The sequence below is a fragment of the Peromyscus eremicus genome, chromosome 3, assembly GCF_949786415.1.
Source record: "Peromyscus eremicus chromosome 3, PerEre_H2_v1, whole genome shotgun sequence".
Classification (NCBI taxonomy): domain Eukaryota; kingdom Metazoa; phylum Chordata; class Mammalia; order Rodentia; family Cricetidae; genus Peromyscus; species Peromyscus eremicus.
This window is the reverse complement of record NC_081418.1, coordinates 126,223,415-126,243,209: the sequence shown is the minus strand read 5'-3', so window position 1 is coordinate 126,243,209 and position 19,795 is coordinate 126,223,415. Positions and strand designations below refer to the sequence as shown.

The 19,795-nt window shown below is 47.7% G+C and overlaps 1 protein-coding gene across 2 annotated transcripts in view; it reads left to right on the top strand.

The window, feature by feature from the left end:
* The first annotated feature begins 483 nt into the window (after positions 1 to 483).
* Positions 484 to 19,795, top strand: part of Tamm41 (TAM41 mitochondrial translocator assembly and maintenance homolog) — a 37,571-nt gene continuing 18,259 nt past the window's right edge. Inside the window, exons 1-4 of one of the 2 annotated variants that reach the window (XM_059258399.1) lie at positions 484 to 674; positions 3,981 to 4,163; positions 6,909 to 7,001; positions 14,403 to 14,553. In XM_059258399.1, coding sequence (XP_059114382.1) covers positions 540 to 674; positions 3,981 to 4,163; positions 6,909 to 7,001; positions 14,403 to 14,553 — 562 coding nt within the window. In that variant the 5' untranslated portion in view covers positions 484 to 539. The remainder of the gene's footprint in view (positions 675 to 3,980; positions 4,164 to 6,908; positions 7,002 to 14,402; positions 14,554 to 19,795) is intronic. The other variant, XM_059258398.1, reaches the window with a different exon arrangement.

The following is a 19,795-nucleotide window of genomic DNA, read 5'->3' as shown; positions in this document are numbered from 1 at the left end:
GAAAAAAATTCGTACACAATAAATGCATGACTTAAAAATCATTCGTAGAAAAAACAAAGGGGTGGTGGTGTGAGCTTGGGAGAGACGGCTCAGAGGTTAAGTACTCTGGCCGCTCTTCCAGAGGTCCTGATTTCAATTCCCAGCAACCACATGGTGGTTCACTACCATCTATAATGAGATTTTGTGCCCTCTTCTGGCGTGCAGGCATTCATGCAGGCAGAACACTGTATACATAATAAATAAATCTTAAAAAAAAAATCGTTCCTGGCTTGAGTGCTACAGAGGATTTGCAAGGCTCTGTAGCAGGTTAGCAGTCCCAGGCTGGGCTTGCAGCGCGCTCCTCCGCCCGCTAGGGGGCGCGACGGAGTCCCGGCTTCCCTGCTGGCCGCCAGCCGCCCGCTCTGAAGCGCGTGTGCGTGGAGGGGCGGGGCCCAGGCGGAAGCGCGGTCCTCGGGACCCCGAGTTGGGAACACGGGGTAGGCGCTGCACTCCCTACCCTGTCAGCGTGCTCGCCTGCCCGCCCGCCCGCCCGCCGGCCCATGGCGGTGCAGGCGCTGCAGAGCTCGGGCGTGGGCCTGCGCAGGATTCTGGCTCACTTCCCCGAGGACCTGAGCCTGGCCTTCGCCTACGGCTCGGCGGTGTACCGCCAGGCGGGACCCAGTGCACACCAGGAGGTGAGTCCCCAGGCCCGCGTCTTCCCGACCAGCCTCAGCCTGGCACCTGCTCGCCGGTCCCTGTATGCCTTCAGTCCCCGCAGAGCCCCGGACACGCCAAGCGCCAACTAGTAAAATGTTCATCCTACCAAAGTGACCTCGGTGTGAGCTGAACTAGTGGGTTTCTCAGGTCGGGGGCTGGCTGGAACTCACTACATAGACCAGGCTGGCCTCGAACTCACAGTGCTGGGATTAAAGGCTCGTGCACGCCCAGGAAAATGTGTATGTTGACGTTTCTGTTTACTTACTTGCTGGTTATGTGGCAGGCGCACATGCATAACCAGCGTACACTTGAAGGTCAGAGGACATCTTAAGGGAGTTGGTTCTCTCCTTGCACCACGTGGGTCCTGTGGGGGGATTGAGCTCAGTTTGTCTTGTTTAGCTTCAAGTTCCACTGTCTACTGAGACATCTCTCTGGCCTGAGCTGATAAGTGAAGGATAAGTAGTCTATTTACTTAAATCTAAATCGGGAGCTGTTAGGAAAAGGTGGTGGGGAAAGTAGCAGATCCTGTTGAAGGGTTTTCAGCCTTTGGAGTTTTCCAGAGGGTTTTTGGGTTTGTTTTTTTTTTTTTTTTAGAAATACAAAGGCTGGTTTTGTCTGCGGGTTGATTTCGCTGGCCTAGGATGAGGCTTGGACTTGAACAGTGTGTAAAACATCTCAGGTGACTCTAATTCGCAGCCAAGTTTGAAAATCACATCTAAAGATAAGGAGAGAATACAAAATGATTCCTGGGCTTCAAGAAAGCTGGTAGACTGGGCAAGGGCTGGGGCAGGAGACAGTGCATGTATTCAGCTCAACACATTTAACAAGAGTCTGGTTAGGATTGAGCCTTACTGCTCTTCAGAGTTGACTGGGAAGAGCAGTACACATCCTAATGTGGTCTGCAGAATTAAGTGTACAGGTTACAGTAGGGCATCCTGGATTTAGCGCCTAGCCATATCTGTCTTCTGCTTAAAATTCACCTCCTGGTGTTGCTTGAATTTCTTCTGTCTCCCACCTGTTTTCTGTAACTTGGCTGCATATGCATTATCATAATTACTGCTTTTTGACAATTGTCCATCAGCCAGGCGTTGTGGTGTACACTTGTAATCCCAGCCTTAGCGAGGCAGAGACAGGTGGATCCCAGGGGCTTCCTGGCTCCCTACTTGGTGAACTCCAGGCTAGTGAGAAACCCTGTCTCAGAAAATGAGAGTGTAATTGAAATTGAGAGCAACAACCAGCGTCCTCTGGCCTGTAAACACATGGACTCGGGCATCTGTACACACATACACAAACACACACACACACAACAGTGCCCTATCCAAATTACCTCCAATTCTTTTTTTTTTTTTTTTTTTTTTTTTTTTTTGGTTTTTCAAGACAGGGTTTCTCTGTGTAGCTTTGCGCCTTTCCTGGAATTCACTTGGTAGCCCAGGCTGGCCTCGAACTCACAGAGATCCACCTGGCTCTGCCTCCCAAGTGCTGGGATTAAAGGCGTGCGCCACCACCGCCCGGCTACCTCCAATTCTTAAATAATATTACCAATGGTTTGAGGTTGCCCTGGGAAATGCATAGCATTTCTTAGCCTCCTGATAGCCATCCTGTACTCAAGGAGGGTTTTTTGTTTGTTTGTTTGGTGTTTTTTTTGGGGGGGAAGGGATTTGTTTTGTTTTTTTGAGCTGACCTAGGATTCTCTCCTAGAAAGGGTCCTTCTTTCTCCTTAATTTCCATTCTCTACGTTCATGCTAAGAAGTCCGATGTATTCTCTCACTCACTCAGTGCCTTAGCTAATAACACCATTTTGTTTCTTGAGTGGAACCTTTCAGTTTCTCTCTAGCAGAGTTTCCTCATCTGTGATCTCCTCCCTCCATTCAGCTACTCTGGAAAATTCTTTAGTATGGAAAATCACCCTGCTCTCATTTAGTACCACAAGAGTATGTTTTGTGACACCAGCATCAAACTGCAGGTCCTGGAGCACGCCTGGCCCCCAGCCTACGGGGAGCAGTTTCCTCTAACCTAGCTACCCTTTGCCATGCTTCCCGGGTTACTTTTCCGTCCTGTGTTTCTCTCTTACATTCTTGAGAATGCATAAGTGTCATGTCCAAGAAAAATCTTCCTTATTCTCTTGTTCCAATCGGTTCTGAGTGAAGTTGATATATGTTCCTTCATAGAGTCAATTTAGGCATAATTTGTCTATCTTAAGTGGTAGACTCTTGAGATCTTTGCCCTGAAACTTATCAGAACTTGAGTTTTTTGTTTGTTTGTTTGTTTGTTTGTTTGTTGGCTTTTTTCTTAATGATTTTTTAAAGATTTATTTATGTGTTTGTGTAGCTAGAGTTTTCCTGCCTGGCCCACAGTCAGGGCAAATCTCTCTCACCCGCCAGTCCCACAGCCACTCAGACCCGATCAAGTAAACACAGAGACTTACATTAGTTACAAACTGTATGGCCGTGGCAGGTTTCTTGCTAACTGTTCTTATATCTTAAATTAATCCATTTCCATTAATCTATACCTTGCCACATGGCTCATGGCTTACCGGTACTTTACATCTTCCTTGTCCTGATGGCGGCTGGCAGTGTCTCTCTCACTCAGCCTTCCACTTCCCAGAATTCTTCTCTTTGTCCCGCCTATACTTCCTGCCTAGCCAATGGCCAATCAGTGATTTATTTACTGACCAATCAGCAACACACTTGACATACAGACCATCCCACAGCATGTTTGAGTATTTTACCAATGTGAATGTATGTGGACCACATGCATGCCTTGTGCCCACAGAAGTCAGAAGGCATCAGTCCTCTCGAGCTAGAGCCACAGATGGTTGCGAGCCACCATGTGGATGCTGGGAATGAAATTCAGGTCCTCTGGAAGAGCAGCCAGTGCTCTTAACCACTGAGCCAGCTCTCCTTGCCACACTTGGGCTCTACACCTTTGGGCAGAGCGCTTTCCCTGGCCCTTCATTTCCTTTCTATACAGTTGGATAACATACTTGCCTTGTGGGATCGTGTTGGAAGTAAACTGACTGATTGTATGTCAGCAATCAGACGAGTGCTGGCCCTGTGGCACACAGCGAGCGAGCGAGCGAGCGAGCGAGCGACAGTGCAATGTCATCGTTCGTATGGATAAAGCCAAGGTAGCGCTGCTCTGTGGGACTTGCTCAGGTTCCCGATGACAGCCCTTGGCCTTCTGACCATGGCATGTAATATTGTAGCACTTTAGAATTCTGTTATTTCTCTAGTGTTTTCTTCAGGTGTTAGTGCTGAACACTTCCTTGTTCCTCCACTTTCCAGAACCCCATGCTAGACTTAGTGTTCACAGTAGATGACCCTGTCGCCTGGCACACCAAAAACCTGAAGAAGAATTGGGGCCACTACTCCTTCCTCAAACTCTTGGGGCCCAGGATCATCTCCTCTGTGCAGAATAACTATGGTGCCGGAGTCTACTTCAACCCACTGATCATGTGTGATGGGAAGGTGAGTGCCTTCAGCCCTTGGCCCTAACTGGGGAGCTGTAAAATGACAGCAAAACCCTGGTGAAATATGTGTGTCCACCTTCTCAGGAAACAGTCACAGCTTGTCCTGCTTTCTTAAAAACCCAGGCACAGACAGAACTAGAGTCTCGATCTGTCAGGCTGTGACCGGGGTGTAAGAAAATGGCTGCCAGAGACTGGACTTTACCTTTTGACCTTCGACCAAGTAGTTTTCAGGTTTTAATCTGTTGGCCACACTGCTAAGTGGGTCCTGGGTAGGGATTCACATTTGAGGACTGCTGTCTGGGCCGTATGGAGAAACAGTGGGGCCACTGAGGAGCAGGATGGAGTGATGTCCTCTGGAAGAAGGAGCAGGTACTACCAGGAAGTGAAGAGGCCGTCTGCTGCCTGGGAGCAGTTCTTGGTGTCAGCGGGTGGGTAGAATTTGAGTTGCATGTCAGAGGGCAGGTGAGACGTTTGGATCCCGCCCCCAGTAGATCGTCTTATGTCAGGAACCCTATGTAGACATAACACTTCGGGCACTGGCGATCCAGCTTAGTGACGGCACTTTCCTAGGTCCTGGGTTTGATCCCCAGCATGGGGCGGTCTAACCTTCACAGGGTGAGTCTCCTAGGGATCGGGTTGAAATGCAGCTCCACGTTCAGTTAGTCTAGGATGGAACCTGAGATTCTGCATATTTGACAAGCCCCAGAAAATGATACTATGATTGGTCAAAGGACCAGGCTGTGAAGGGCAGGAGGTTGGTGTAATGACAGGAGAGGCTTTGAAAACCCGTCTGAACTTGGCAGAGAAATGATTATGTGGCTGTGCAGTGATGTCTTCATAGTCTTCAGGCCGTGCCTTTTCTTTTTTCCTTATCATTGTGTTGTTTTTGTTTAGTTGTTTTGAGATAGGGTTTCTCTGTGTACCTCTGGCTGTCCTGGAACTCATACTATAGACCAGGCTGGACTTGAACTCAGAGACCCGCCTGCCTCTGTCTCCCAAGTACTGGGATTAAAGGTGTGCGCCACCATGCCCAGATAGGAATGGGTTTTCTGGTCTTTTGAGTACCTTCCTGCTCAGTGCAGACAAGGAAACCTCAGTTCAGAGAGGGCAAGTGACGTTTTAAGGTCCCGCAGCTACCTAGTGACAGGCCCCTGAACTTCCAGGCCCACAGTGTCCCTGGGGCCTCCTAGCTGTCACTTGTCTGAAGCAACACAGCCCTTCTGCCTCCCCTTTTGCTATGCACGGCACACGGCTTGGTTCTTCCTTCATAATTAGTACTCTGCCAAGCCTGTCTTTGATTAATAATTTCCAAACAATATTATAAGCTCCAGTAACCAAATGTTTGCGCATGCTTGTATGCCACAAGGGCTGTACTTTTTTATTGTAATTTTTTAGCTACTTTGTAAATATTTGCAGCCTGAGAAGGCTGCTTAGATACTTGTTGACACAATGAAAGAGTAAGTAAGCTAGGAAATCCACATTGGAGCTTTATACACATTACCTCCTCTGTCATTCCATGTGCTTGGCACTGAGAGGTGGGTTTTCATCTTTGGGTGTTCATTTGCAGTTTGTCACCATTTGAAAGAGTCAACAGCACTGAAAGTGACTGTGGGGAAAAGGCCATTGAAAATTTTAGTTGAAGAATTTCTAGTATTTTGTAATGCAAAGAATGTGGGAAGCCCGGGCTGCAATTCTAGGATGTAAGTGTTAAGCCCTTATGGTTATCTGTTATTTGAGACACTTTGCTATCCAGCTGATCCCAAACTACTCCTGGGTTGAAGCAATCCAGCATTCCACTAGGCTCTGGGATAGCAGGCATGTGGGCATGCATTGCTGTGTTAAGCTACAGGACCTAGGAGGCATGCATTGCTGTGCCCAGCTGCAGGACCTAGGAGGCATGCATTGCTGTGCCCAGCTGCAGGACCACGCTCTCAATCTGCTGGTGCAGTGCCACTGTGACATGCCATTTACTGTGGCTGGACCTCAGATTTCTTTTTAAGATTTACAGTGTGTGTGTGTGTGTGTGTGTGTGTGTGTGTGTGTGTGTGTGTTTCAGTCAGAAGACAACTGGCGGGATTCAGTTCTCTCTTTCATCTCACGGGTTCTAGGGTCAAACTCAAGTCATCAGGATTGGCCGCAAGCAGCTTTACCTACTGAGCCCTTTCACTGGCCCCTGGCACTCAGTTTCTTATTTCTCAAATGAGGAACATTACCTAAATCATCGTTTCTGAAATTGGAAGGATCTAGCATTGAGGACTGATACTAGATGGTGTCTAAGAGCCGTTCTGCCTTTAACAATCATATACGTTAAAATACTGGTCACCTCACTTCCTGTACCTTGGGAGCCAGGTCAGTCTTGACACTAAATCTCTGGGCAGTTTTGATAGAGATAATGGGTTTTCTTTTTCAGTTTGATTTGGGTTTTTTGTTTGTTTGTTTGGGGGTTGTTTGTTTGTGAGACAGGGTTTCTCTGTGTAGTCCTGGCTGTCCTGGAACTCGCTCTGTAAACCAGGCTGGCCTCTAACTCAGAGATCTGCTTGCTTCTGTCTCCCGAGTGCTGGGATTAAAGGTGGGCGCCACCACTGCCCAGCAAGATGTGGGGTTTTGAAGGGTAGGTATTTTTAGTTGCTTAGCAGATGAGCCTCCTGTTCCTGAACAAGCCCTTAGCCCCTCCCTCCCTTCTGCCTGTGGCAGCAGCAGCCTGGTGGTTTGATATTTGTCATGCTCGTGTCTTCTCTTGCAGCTTATCAAATACGGGGTCATCTCCACTGGTACCCTAATTGACGACCTCCTGAACTGGAATAGTCTGTACATCGCCGGACGCCTCCAAAAGCCGGTGAGTCTGTGCCCTCCATGCCACCACAGCTAGCACAGCCACTTGTCTCTGAACTTGACCTCGATTTGATCTCTGTGAGCTCATAGATAGGAAATTCCAGGAAATGGAAATGTTGGTGGTCCTCTTACCCTCTACGAAGTTCATTACCCCACAGTATAAAGAGATTCCTCTATGGTGTTGTGCTATAAAAGGAGATTTTGTGCATAACATGTAGACATGCATCTGCGTGCATGTAGTATGTGTGTAAGACGTATAGTGGGCTTTGTCCTGGCTCCTGGCAGAGAGCTCCTAAAACCCTTGGAATTCCTGAATGGAACAGAGGGGCTAGGGCTGTCACCACTGAGCCACACTCCCAGGCCCTGAGACTGGATGAGCATGTGCTTAGCTTCAGGACAGGGCTGATTAGCAGAGGAACAAACCGTGCAATGGGTAGGCTCCAGGCTGCCCAGAAGGCTCCCCAGCTCCAGGAAGTGAGGGGTACTGGAAATTGAGTTACTCAGAAAAGGCTGTGAGTTAATCAGAACTCAGATATCAGAACTGCCTTAAACAGGAAGCTGGAGAAATGGCTCAGTGGTTAAGAGCAGTGCTCTTCCAGAAGACTCTCAAGTTCAGTTCCCAGCACCCACATGGTTACTCACAGCCATCTGTAACTTCAGTTTCAGGGAATCCAGAGTCATCTTCTGACCCCAAACACCAGGCACATACATAAATATGCAGCCAAAACACTCATGCACATAAAATACATACATCTTCAAAAACAAAATCCTAAACAGCAAGATCCAGAGTCATGTTGGTGAACACAGTGAGGCACTGGAGGTGGTGTTTTTCTTTTTTCATTTATTTATGTATTTGGGGAGATAGGGGGCGGGGGGTAGAGAGAGAGAGAGAGAGAGAGAGAGAGAGAGAGAGAGAACGAACAAGAGAGAACACTCTGTGTTGATGGATGTGAACTCTAAAGAGTCTCCCATCTTAGAATCTGTACTTTAAATGTGGTAGTGCAGCTCATTCACATGGCCAGGATTGTGTATTTGGAGCAATATGACACATGTATATGCATATTACACATGCTTGTGCTCAGGTAAACACCTACGGGGGTGCCTTACCTATGTCTATGTGTGCTGTAGTCTCTACTTCAGGTAGAGCATGTGGGTGTCCTGGGATTGGAACCCAGGGCCTGCTGCAGACTGGTTGAAGCACCCTACAGCTGAGCAGCATCCCTATCCCAGGAGAAACATTTGTAAATGTCCATGAGCAGCAGGCATCCTGAAATTGTTCCACAAGTATTCATAAGAAATAATTTTATGTTTCGTGAATGTCTCAGGGTTTTCATTGCTGTGAAGAGACACCCTGACCGTGGCAACTCTTATAAAGAAAACATTTAAGTGAGGTGGTTCACGTACAGTTTCAGAGGTTTAGTCCTTTATGGTGGTGGCGTGCAGGCAGATGTGATTCTGGAGCTGAGAGTCCTACACCTTTCAGGCCACAGGAAGTCAGCTGACAGTCACACTGAGTGAAGCTTGAGAAAAAGACCTCAAAGCCCACCCCCACCGTGACATACTTCCTCCAACAAGGCCACACCTCCTAATGGTGCCACTCCCTTTGGGGGCCATTTTCTTTCAAACCATCACAGTGGACAAATCACTTCAAGGCCCTATACTTGTAAAACCTGACATTAAGCAAATGACTGCAGTTGGAAGTTTGTAAATACACATTTTCTGTCCCAAGTTTTCTTCCTGGTTTTTGTTTTGTTTTTTCCTTGAGACATGGTCCTGTCGTGTTCCCCAGAGTAACTGGTACTACAGGTGTGCACCAGCGTATCCAATCCCAAGAGTGTGAGCAACTGCTGCTCCGCCACTGGGGGGACATCCTCAGACCTGTGAGGTTGTTGGGATTTTATTTTGGTGGGATTTTATTGGAGGGGGTGTTTATTTTTGTTTTTGCAAAATCTGTAGCTTAATGGGGAGTAGTGACTAAAATAAGAAGCCTTGGGTCCTCCTCTTTTTCTGCCTCTGTTAGCTGTTCATGTGAACTTGCACAGTTGGGTTTTGTCTCTAAATCTCAGTTAACCCATCTGTAGAATGGGTGTGGCGGTCCTGCCCTGCCTGGAAACTGGAAGAAGGGTGTGCTCGAAAGAACACAACTTTTTAGAACCCAATACAACTAGTCTTTGGTGTCTGCTTCTCATCTAACTGCATGCCTCACGCCGATGGCTGGGTCTCCCTCCCCTCAGGACATTCTGTCTGTGGGTGGACATTCCGAAGTGTTTGATTTAGTAGACACTCAGAAAATGCTGGTTCCTTCCCAGTGTTCTTGGCTGTCTGTTATTTTCAAGTAAAAAGAGCTTGAATCAAAATATAATAGTCTCTGTGCTACACTTTTGCCTGGAATACTTTAAAACTTTTTTTCAAAATTTATTTTTTATTTTATATAAATTGTGTGTCTGTGCACCGTGTGCATGCAGTGCCTATAGAGGCCAGGAGAGGGCATCTGATCCCCTGGACCTGAGTTATAGACAGTTGTGAGCTGCCATATGGGTGCTGGGAATCAAACCTAGGCCCTCAACTGCTGAGCCTTCTCTTCAGCCCTTTAAAGAAAGTTTTTTAAACTAGCCTTTAGAAAACAAAAAATGCTAGCTGGGCAGTGGTGCATGCCGTTAATCCCAGTACTTGGGAGTCAGAGGCAGGCAGATCTCTGAGTTCAAGGCCAGCCTGGTCTACAGAATTGAGTTCCAGGACAGCCACGGCAACATAGAGAAACCCTGTTTCTAAAGAAAAAAGAAAGAAAGAAAGAAAGAAAGAAAAACCAAAATGCTGTGGAATCACAGAATGAACACATTCTAAATGCCCTTGGTGGTATTTGTTTGTTATGCTGGGGATTGGACCTAGATCTTCCTGTGAGCTGTCTATAACTGTAGTTGCAAAGGTCTGATATACATATTAAAATTAAATCTTTTGAATAAATCACTGAAGACAGTGAGCAACATTAACACCCCCACCCCACCCCCACACACACCCCACACTGCCAGCCTCTCCCCATTGGGAGTTGCAGATAAACTTTTGACCTGTAGGTGGCAGCAAATACTTGTGACGATTGAGCAAAGCTGATACAGGTTGATGGCATCTTCTACAAGAAAATGAGCAAATGTCTCAAAGAATTCTGAAATGTGTGAACTCCTCATCTTTTATGTTTTAAAAGGCATCGCATCAAATTATATTGTCAAAAGCTTCCAAAGTGTCTGTGTCTTGCAAACTGAAAAGGGATTTCTCACCCACTAGCAAGCTAAGTGTTCAAAAGGAATATAAAGGATTTGAAAAGATGGACATTTCTAGAAAGGGTTGACTGTAAATTATACTTCTATTACACTTTCACTGGGTAAGGTGGTGCATGCTTTTACCCCTGCTCTCAGGAGGCAGGGGCAGGTGGATATCTAAGTTCCAGGACAGCCAGAGGTGCATAAGTGAGACCCTATCTCAAAAATAGAAAAAAAAAAAAATTAAAAAATTTATTTCCTACTTTCCTGTCAGCTTGCCTCATGGTTGAAAAGATACCCTATTTTTATTTCCTGGACAGCTTTAAGTCCTGAGTCACTCGCTGTCTGTGTATGTGTTAATGTAGGTGGGTGGGTGTGCTTGCCCATGCATAGTGCAGGGCATGGAACCCAAGGCCAGCAATGAGCTATATCCAAGGCCTACAACAGATATGTTTCCAGTAAAGAATCATGGAGTTTGAAGTATTTAATGGAGCTAGGCGTGTGGTACAAGCTTTTAATCCCAGCTCTCAGGTGGCAGAGATAGTTGACTCTGATTCGAGGCCATCCTGGTCTACCTAGCATTCAGACCAGCCAGAGTTACACAGTGAGACATTGTCTCAAAAAATAAAAAGTAACTAAAAATAACAGCTTTATTGAGAAAGAATTGATATCCCATATGGTTCATCTGTATAAAGCATAAGATGGAGTGGTTTTTTAGTATGTTCACACTTAGGTGATTTTCTCCATGTTGCAGCTTCATCGATGTACATTCTGAATCCCAGTGGTGTAAGGGAGGCCTGAACTAAGAATTGGGAGACCTGGTTTCTCAGTTCCGGCTCTGCCCTACTGTGAGCTAGCCTTTGGGCATCTCACCTTTGAAATGCAAAGATTGAGCCGTTCATTTAGTGACTCGGAGGCAGCCAAGTTTCTCCTCCATGCATGCTGAAGGAATAAAACTATAAGACCCCCATATCAGTTGTCCTCAGGGCCCCCAGTCCAGCAGGTGGAGCAAGCAGCCACCTGCCCTGGGGTTTAGATGGGGAGGTTCTGGTGGAGACCGAGTGTCACAGGACTGCAAGGGTCTGGGTTCTTTGAGACTACAGGTTCACTCTGCACTTTGAGTAGTCTCTGCCTGTCACTGTGTTATACTGGAGTCCCTCGTGTGACTCTTTTTTTCCGGGCTTGAAAGGTACTCACAAATCTCCCTTTGAAAGACCCTTCAAGCCTCGTCCCCTCCTCCCGGCAGTTCAGATTGCTAATGCCGTCTGCAGTCCAGGTCGGAGCATTCCCAGTAGGTACAAACAGCTATTCACAAATCTGAGGGCTGGCTTCTTTTCCCAGGCCTCTCTGGCAGGGCCCCAAGCTTTCACTGGCTTTTCACTCTGAACAACAAATAGCAGAGCTACGGAAGGAGACGAGGTCCTGGTTCACCTTTCGTCGGAGAACCAGAGCCACACATTTTCCCCTGGAGTAAGGATGCTTTTATGTTCAGTCTCTTAACCTTAAATAGCAAGCAGACTGCTCTCTGACAACGCAAGGAGAGGGGCCTTCTTAGAGAACAAGTGGTATTTTGTTAACCAGGAAAAGACGCCCAAGGTTATTCGTTTCTCTGCATCTTTTAGTTATTCACATCCCAAAATAGCTTCTGATTCCACTGGGTTTCTGTAAAAGCCACAGAAATGTACACAAAGAGATTGTGGCACTGTTAAGAAGGACCTGGTAGATGAGGCTGAGAGTGGGAATGTGGACGTCGAGAGGCATCATGGGACAAATCAGGAGTCGGTCCTCTGGAGGCAGCAGAACCACTCTGTCCTCAGTTTCCCCGTTAGTGAGATGAAGGTTGCCTTCCTGGATCCGTGATTGCAGATGGAATGCAAGGCTTGAGAGAGCTGTCAAATAAGAGGCCGGTGAGATTTGATTCCTGGAATCTGTGGGGTGGAAGGAGAGAACCGACTCCCACAAGCTGTCCTCTGACATCTGCACATGCGCGCGCACGCGCGCGCACACACACACACACACACACACACACACACACACACGCACACACTCTCTCTCTCTCTCTCTCAATTAAAATGTTTAAAGGAAAGTTAGGGAATGAGCACAGCAGTTATTTTAGACCTTTAAAGTGGGGCAGGGAGCGTGGCTGAGGGTGCCGTGCGTGTGGAAGAGCTTGGGTTTGGGCTATCCTTAGCACTGGAAAAAAATGTTGTTGTTGTTGTTTTTGTTTGTTTTAACCATCTGTCAAGATGAGAAGTACCTCCCCGACTGACTCCGTGAGGCAAACTCCAAACACTAGAACTTGGTTGTCGAGCACAGGCTTCACTTTAGCTTGCTGTTACTTCATCACTCAGCCTTTGGCTGTCCTAGACCGTTTACTTTTACTCAGTGAATTTAGTGATACTAAGCTCACTGGGTACTGAAAGACTTAACTACGGACCCATCATGTTCTCATCATGAGGGTGGAAGAGGAGGTGTTGAATTAAGTGCCTTTGCCTCGCCTGCTGTATATGAGGCTTGAGTGTTAAAAATATTCCTACCTCAGGTAACACACACCTGCGATCTCACCACATACAAACAGGGTGGAGTATTACCACAAGGTCAAGGCTAGCCTGGGCTACATTAAAAAAAATACCCAGATTCAAAGACCCAAGCATAGTGGTTCGCCCCTTTAATCCAACACTCAGGAGGCAGAGGCAGGAGGATCTGAGTTTGAGGCTAGCCTGGTCTACATAGCAAGTTCCAGGCCAGCCAAGGTTACATGGTGAGAGCCTGTCTTTAAAAAAGAAAAAAGGAAGGAAGGAAGGGGGACTGTTGGGCTTATTTCCAGGGTTCTCCTAGGTCTGTCTAATTAGAACATGATGATAAACTGCCGTTAATGCTAGCCCAAAAAAGAAAGAATGAAAAAAACGAACCCTTAAAAAGATAAAACCAGAGAAAGTTGTTCGGTGCATAAGAAACCCAAAGAGGTTCCATCAGTCTGGGGCTGTTTGCAATGTCTCCTTCCGTTATCCCAGCAAACTTGTGGGATTGGTTGGTGAGGCCATTTTATTGCTAAGGATTTTGGGAAGCCACAGAGCTGGGATTTGGAAGGTCCTGTTAACCATAGCACAGACTTTAAGCCTAGAGTCTCAGAGCAGGCTGGCTGCTGTGCAGCCACACAGGGAGTCAGGGAGCAGCTCCTGCTGCGTTGGAAGGAGAAAGCCCTTGTGTTGAGCAAGGTGATTATAGTACAGTGGGTACCGTGGCTTGTATTATACTCAACCTTTGTGACAACTCTGGATAGATTTGGATCTGGACTTGAGTCCTGAGAGGGTAATTGGCCCTAGGCTCACACAGTTGATAAAGACCTCAGCTTAACTCCAGACAGCTTCAAAACCCAGGGTGTGTCTTGTCAAGATTTCCTTTTGTTTTTATTTGTGTGACTGTCAGCCTGTGGGGGCCAGAAGAGGATGTCAGATCCCCCGGAGCTAGAGTTACAGGCAGTGGTGAGCCACCCGATGTGATTGCTGGGAACTGAATCCAGGTCCTCTGGAAGAGCAGCAATAAAACATGAACTACCCAGGTTACATGTGGGCAAGAAGAGAGCAAATTCTGTAAAAAGTAAAATACAGTCAGTGCAAGAATTATAAAATTTTTAAGTTTAATTCCTCCCAGGACATTTTTTCTTTTCCAAAGCCTGTGAGAGTTTCCTCATTTAAGAAGACTATTCGGAGCTGGAGGGAGGGCTCGGTGACTAAGAGCACTGGCTGCACTTGCAGAGGATCTGGGTTCCATGCCTACCAACCATGTGGGGCCTCACAACCACGTGTAGCTCCGGTTGCAGGGCATCTGACCCCCTCTTCTGGCCTCTGTAGGCAGTACATGCACATGCTACATGTATTTACATGCAGGCAAAACACTCAGAAATATAAAAAAATATATATTTAATAAGAATATTAACTGATTTTCCTTGAGATCGTGATCCTTTGCTTTGTCACACTTTCTCTGACTGTCATTCAGCAGGAGACTCTGGGACTTCTTGTTAGAGTCCTGAGAGCTTCAGGTCACTGGGCATATGTTCTTATCTTTTCCGTGGCCGGCAGAGGGGACCGTCAGTGTTGGAGCAACACCTGCCCCTGCAGTGCTTCCTCTCAATGGTCCACCTTTTCCAGGTGAAGATTGTATCGATGAACGAGAACATGGTTCTTAGATCAGCCCTGGATAAGAACCTGAAGAGCGCGGTGACCGCCGCCTGCCTCATGCTCCCTGAAAGCTTCTCCGAGGAAGACCTCTTCATAGAGATTGCTGGGCTCTCCTACTCAGGTTTGTAGGGTGCGTGCCCGGACCTTCCCCAGGGAGACCTCCAGAGAGTTTATGGTACCAGCCCCACCCCCAGGCAGCTGTTAGTACATTTGGGGTGTGGCCCAAGCACATGTATTTCCAGCCAGTTTGTGGGTGACTGGTGCCTCTGCAGGGGTCCCCGTTTGAGAACCACTGTCCGCTGGTGTTCACCATACTGCCCCACCCCAACCCCACCTGGCTGTTAGAACTATGTTGTGTAGCCAGAAGGTTTCTCTGGTCCCGCCTGGCCCTTGGTCCCACCGCTTATAAAATAATCACTCAGAGGCTTAATATATTTACAAACTGCATGGCCTATGGCAGGCTTCTCGCTAGCTAGCTCTTTCATCTTAAATTAACCCATTTCTATTAATCTGTGTTTTGCCACCTGGCCATGGTGCTGCCGGTCTGCTGACATCTTGCTTCTCCTTGGGCAGAGGCTAGGCATCTCTCCCACTCTCCTTTCTTCTTTCCATATATCTGCTTGGATTTTCCCACCTGCCTCTAAGCTGCCTTGCCATAGGACAATGCAGCTTTATTTATCAACCAATCAGAGCAACACATATTCACAGCATACAGAAAGACATCCACAGCTATGTTGTACCCCTGTATCCCCTTTAGGTTATACGTCCCAGTGTGTGTTTCCTAAGAGTAAAGAGATTCTCTTCATGTTCTCTGATCGTGTGCCATCTGTGTACATGAAACTTGTGCACATAACATTCCCATGCCATCCTTGACTTAGCCGCTGCCTCAGCTGCCCGTTCACACTGCACTTCTCTGTACCAGTGACAGTGTGGCAGGTCCTCAGGTCCTCAAGTCCACCTCTTCCCAAACTTAAAGGCTTTTCTTTCTCCTCTGTTGATTCATTTGTGTTATTTGTCTAAATGTTCACTTTTCCTTTGAACCAGTTGTGTCCCTCAGTCTTGGCAAAGCTTCCCCCCACGCCCCCCCCCACCACTCCCCTCACCCCAATGAAGTCTAGAGGGTGGCAGAGAGGACAGAGTCCCTGCCTCACCCCAGCTGCAAGGGGATATTACAGTTGTCTGTTCAGCACAGTAAGCTTCCATGTACAGAGGACAATGGAGTGCTTCACCAGCACGCACTCAGCTCAGGTTCAGTCCCAGCACCACATGTATACACAGATCTTAACCGACAGAAATGATGCTTTAAAAAAGGTATTTGTGGCCAGCAGATGACTCGGTGGGTAAGGGTCTCTGCCATGGAGCTTGATGATCTGAGACCCACATGAGAGAACCAATTCTGGTGAGTTGTCCTCTGATCCTCTACGCGCGCGCGCGCGCGCGCACACACACACACACACACACACACACACACACAGTTTGAGGTCTGAGAGTGTAGCCAGTGGCAGAGTGCTTGATTCACACAAACGAGACCCTGGATTCAATCCCCAAAACCACAAAAAGGAAAAAAGATTTGAGAATGACTCCCTTAAATAAATACCCTGTTTCCCAGTGTTTAAGTTAAGGAACCTTGAACACACAGCAGTGGTGCGCTGATTCTCTGAAGCCCAGCGCACAGATAAGGTTTCATGGAAATGTAATGCCTTGAGGGGCTCTGGAGGCCCCGTTCTCCGGTCTTCTCCTAAACCTCGTCCATCACAGCACAGCTGTAACTGCAGCTGGGGAGAGAGGAAGTGGGCTCGGCTCCACCTTGGCGGCCTCTGCCTTTACCTGGCAGCACCCCACCCCTCATGAGAGCACAGACCGAGTGGTCTGGTCGCACACCCCAGGCACAGGCCTGGGAGCACTGAGTGGGAGAGAGCAGCCTCTCATTAGCACAGTTTCCTCCTCCGAACTGCTGGAAAGAAAAGGGCCCAAGTCCTCTGTGCCCGGCTGACTGTGGCTGATGCAGGACTTCTGGGTTTGGCCCACAGCATTGCAATCACTCCATTGTTCCAATAAAGTCAGTGTCACCATCGTGCTGGGTGGATTCTGGGAGTAGTTATCTATAAATGTTGAAACTTGACTGAAGTTTATCAAATTATAAAGCAGTTTTCATCTATTTATGGGCTGTTTTCTCCCCCACCCACCCCCCCATGGGAATAGAGCCCGGGGGCCTTCTGCCTGCTGACCACATACTCAAACACTGAACTAAAGCCCCAGGTCCTGACCTTTAAAACAATATATAGGAGACTTTGTCTCCCAACAATATATATATATATTGTTGGGAGACAAAGTCTCCTATAATACCAGCTGGCCTTGAACTTGAGCACCCCCTGCCTCTACCTCCTGGGATTACAGGTGGGCACCACTGTCCCTGAACCCCGTTTTTGCAGCGAACCTTCAAACCGCGCTGAACCTGCAGCTGGTTTTTCTTCAGGAAGTAAAGGATCCAGCTGTCCGCGGAGAGCTCACCACGGACCACCTCAGGCAGTGTGTGGAAGGGCTCTGCTTCCTCCTGGCTTTTCTGGGCTCTTGAGAACCCAGTGTCCTTGGGCTGCTCAGATTCTATCCCTTTGGCAAATACCCAGATCTCCCAAGTTTTCAAAACGTTCCAGCATTTAAATTGCCCCATTTTAGTCTTCCAAGTTGAAAGCTTTGAAATGTAATTGGGGGGCGGGGGGGCACCTGTCTGTGATTGGACAGGTTCCTGCCAGTACTTGGCAAAGGCAAGCTGGGCCAGTATTGGCAGGAATAGTACTATGCCTGTTCATTTTGTGTGACACCCATGACCACTTTGCTGGCAGCATTCATGTAAATGACAGGTAAGGAAGGAGTAGGTTGGGAAAGCTGCCTGGCCCTTAAGTTGTTCTGAGAAGTGACAGAAGAGAGAGTCCTAATGAGTGGGATCACCTTGAACTTCCTTATGTGGCTTTAAAGTATTAAAATGACTAGTTTCAGGCAAGGATCCCCGTGTAGCATTCAGGCGGTTCAGTATCCCACCTTCAAAAGCTGGAGAGAGAATTCTGCTGTACGGAGTCAGAGAGACAGCTTGGCTCACACTGCTCCTGTACAGGACCCCGGCTTGTTCCCACAACAGACAACTGCCTATAGCTCCAGCTTCTGGGGCCCAGCACCCTCTTCTTGATGGTAAAGGCACCTGTACTCATGCATGTATGTACACACACAAAATTAAAATAAATCTTTACAAAGGAAAAATACCAGTGCATGAAACAGACGAGGGAATGTTTAGGGGGAAGTGTGTGGTGTGCCTGGAGCTTGTGGCTTACAGCAGGAGAAAATGGCATGCATTGTTGTGCGATAGGAAAACCCCCAGCAATTCCAGATGTGACAACTAATTAAACAACGACTTTGCATTGTGTTGTCGCCCATTCTACAGATTCAAGAACTGAGATTCCCTCCATCTAGTAGGGGCAGCCTTTCTGTGGGTGTTTAACCCTTTCAAAGTCTCCCCCTCCATTTTCTTGTTTGTAAAATAGAAATATGTATATTATAAGGCGGTTCCAATGTGATAATACAAAGCTACACTAGCTATATGATTGATAAGTAATGCTCAAATAATGACCGCTATTGCTTCTAGTTATTTTTATGGGCTGTGTAGACTTCCTCAGGCTGGAGCACCGCTGTTTCCTCCAGTCAGTGGTTGACACAGCTCTCTTTATCATTTTTATTGATAATCGCAGCAGGTCTATTTGTATAAATTACTAGGTAGGAAAGGGCAAAGTAGGCACCAGTTACCTTGGGTGTATCTCCAGGCAGGAGTTGAGCTGTCAGTCATAAGTCCTATACATGCTGATAAAACATATTAGGCAAAACCAGGTGAGCATTTAGATCATGGGGTGATGGGCCTGTTTTTCCTGCTCTTTAGATCTAAGGGGTGACAGGACTGTTAGGTGCTTGGGTAAGAGAGAACCAGCTGCTTTCCATGCCAGAGCTGAGGGGATCCACAAGTGATGGGCTCTGCTGAGAGCCACTAAAGGGGCCACTTTGTGTGGCTTTCATTGCCAGGGCCTGGGCAGGGGCCTGGGTGCTGTGGACTGGGTTAGGAGTTACAGGACCCTGCTTGGGCTGCAGGTCCGCACACAGCAGCTCCTGGGCTCCTGGGCGGCCTCCCCTCCCCCATCACTGGGTCCCAGGCCTGAGTCTTTCAGTCCTGGGATTACAAACTGGGTCCGAGCCACATTTGTGTACTCAGGTCCATAGCTGCTGAGTGCTGGCTGAGCTAAGGGTGGGCCTGGAATCTGATCCTTGAGGGAAGGAGTGGCCATGGGTTTTCTTCTCAGGTCGCCCTCTGCCAGGGCACAGGCCTCTGACCTGTGCTGGCACCCCAGCTCCTTCCCTGCTTTTGTTCTGTTTCACTTTCTGGTTAGAGACAGCATGTATCTTTAACCTTTGTTCCAACAACTAGGATGAGATTTTTTTAAAAATGCCTTTTTGGTGTGTGTGTGCGCGCTCTCTCTCTCTCTCTCTCTCTCTCTCTCTCTCTCTCTCTCTCTCACACACACACACACACACACACACACACACACACACACACACACTCACTCACTCATCGGAACCCTGCCTGTGCCCGCCAGCCATGCCTGACTCCTGTACACTAGGTGCCCAGTCAGTGTCTGAGGATGGGCAGACGGCCATTTGGGTGGGAGAGGGGAATTCTGTCCTAAACCATATGGTGGGCCTGGTTCTTTATTCCTCCCTGAGCTCAGCTGTGTTGCATTTGCGTGAAGTGTGAAGGGGAAACATGCCTGTCAGCAGCCCCTCAGCATTCTCTGCACTCACACTCTCGTGTCGGTTAGCCAGACCAGTGTCTTTTCTGCAGCTAGGGAAGAACCTTCCAGAGTGACATCAGGGCCACCTGAAAACACTGCCTTAGTTACATCTGTTCAAATCAACCGTGTGCCCACTTGCAGGAGAATGAAATTGGGTTCCTAAGTCACACCATATACAAAATGAATTCAAACTGGATCCTGGACGTAGAGCTAATTAATGTACAAGCTAAAACTGGAAAACTCTTAGACTTGGGATTAGGAACTAAGATTACACCAGAAGCTGAAACAACAAAGAAGGAAAAGGCCGGGCGGTGGTGGCGCACGCCTTTAATCCCAGCACTTGGGAGGCAGAGCCAGGCGGATCTCTGTGAGTTCGAGGCCAGCCTGGGCTACCAAGTGAGTTCCAGGAAAGGCGCAAAGCTACACAGAGAAACCCTGTCTCGAAAAACCAAAAAAAAAAAAAAAAAACAAAGAAGGAAAAGAAAACAAACAGAAACAGTACACCCTTAATCCCAGCACGCAGAGGCAGGGAGT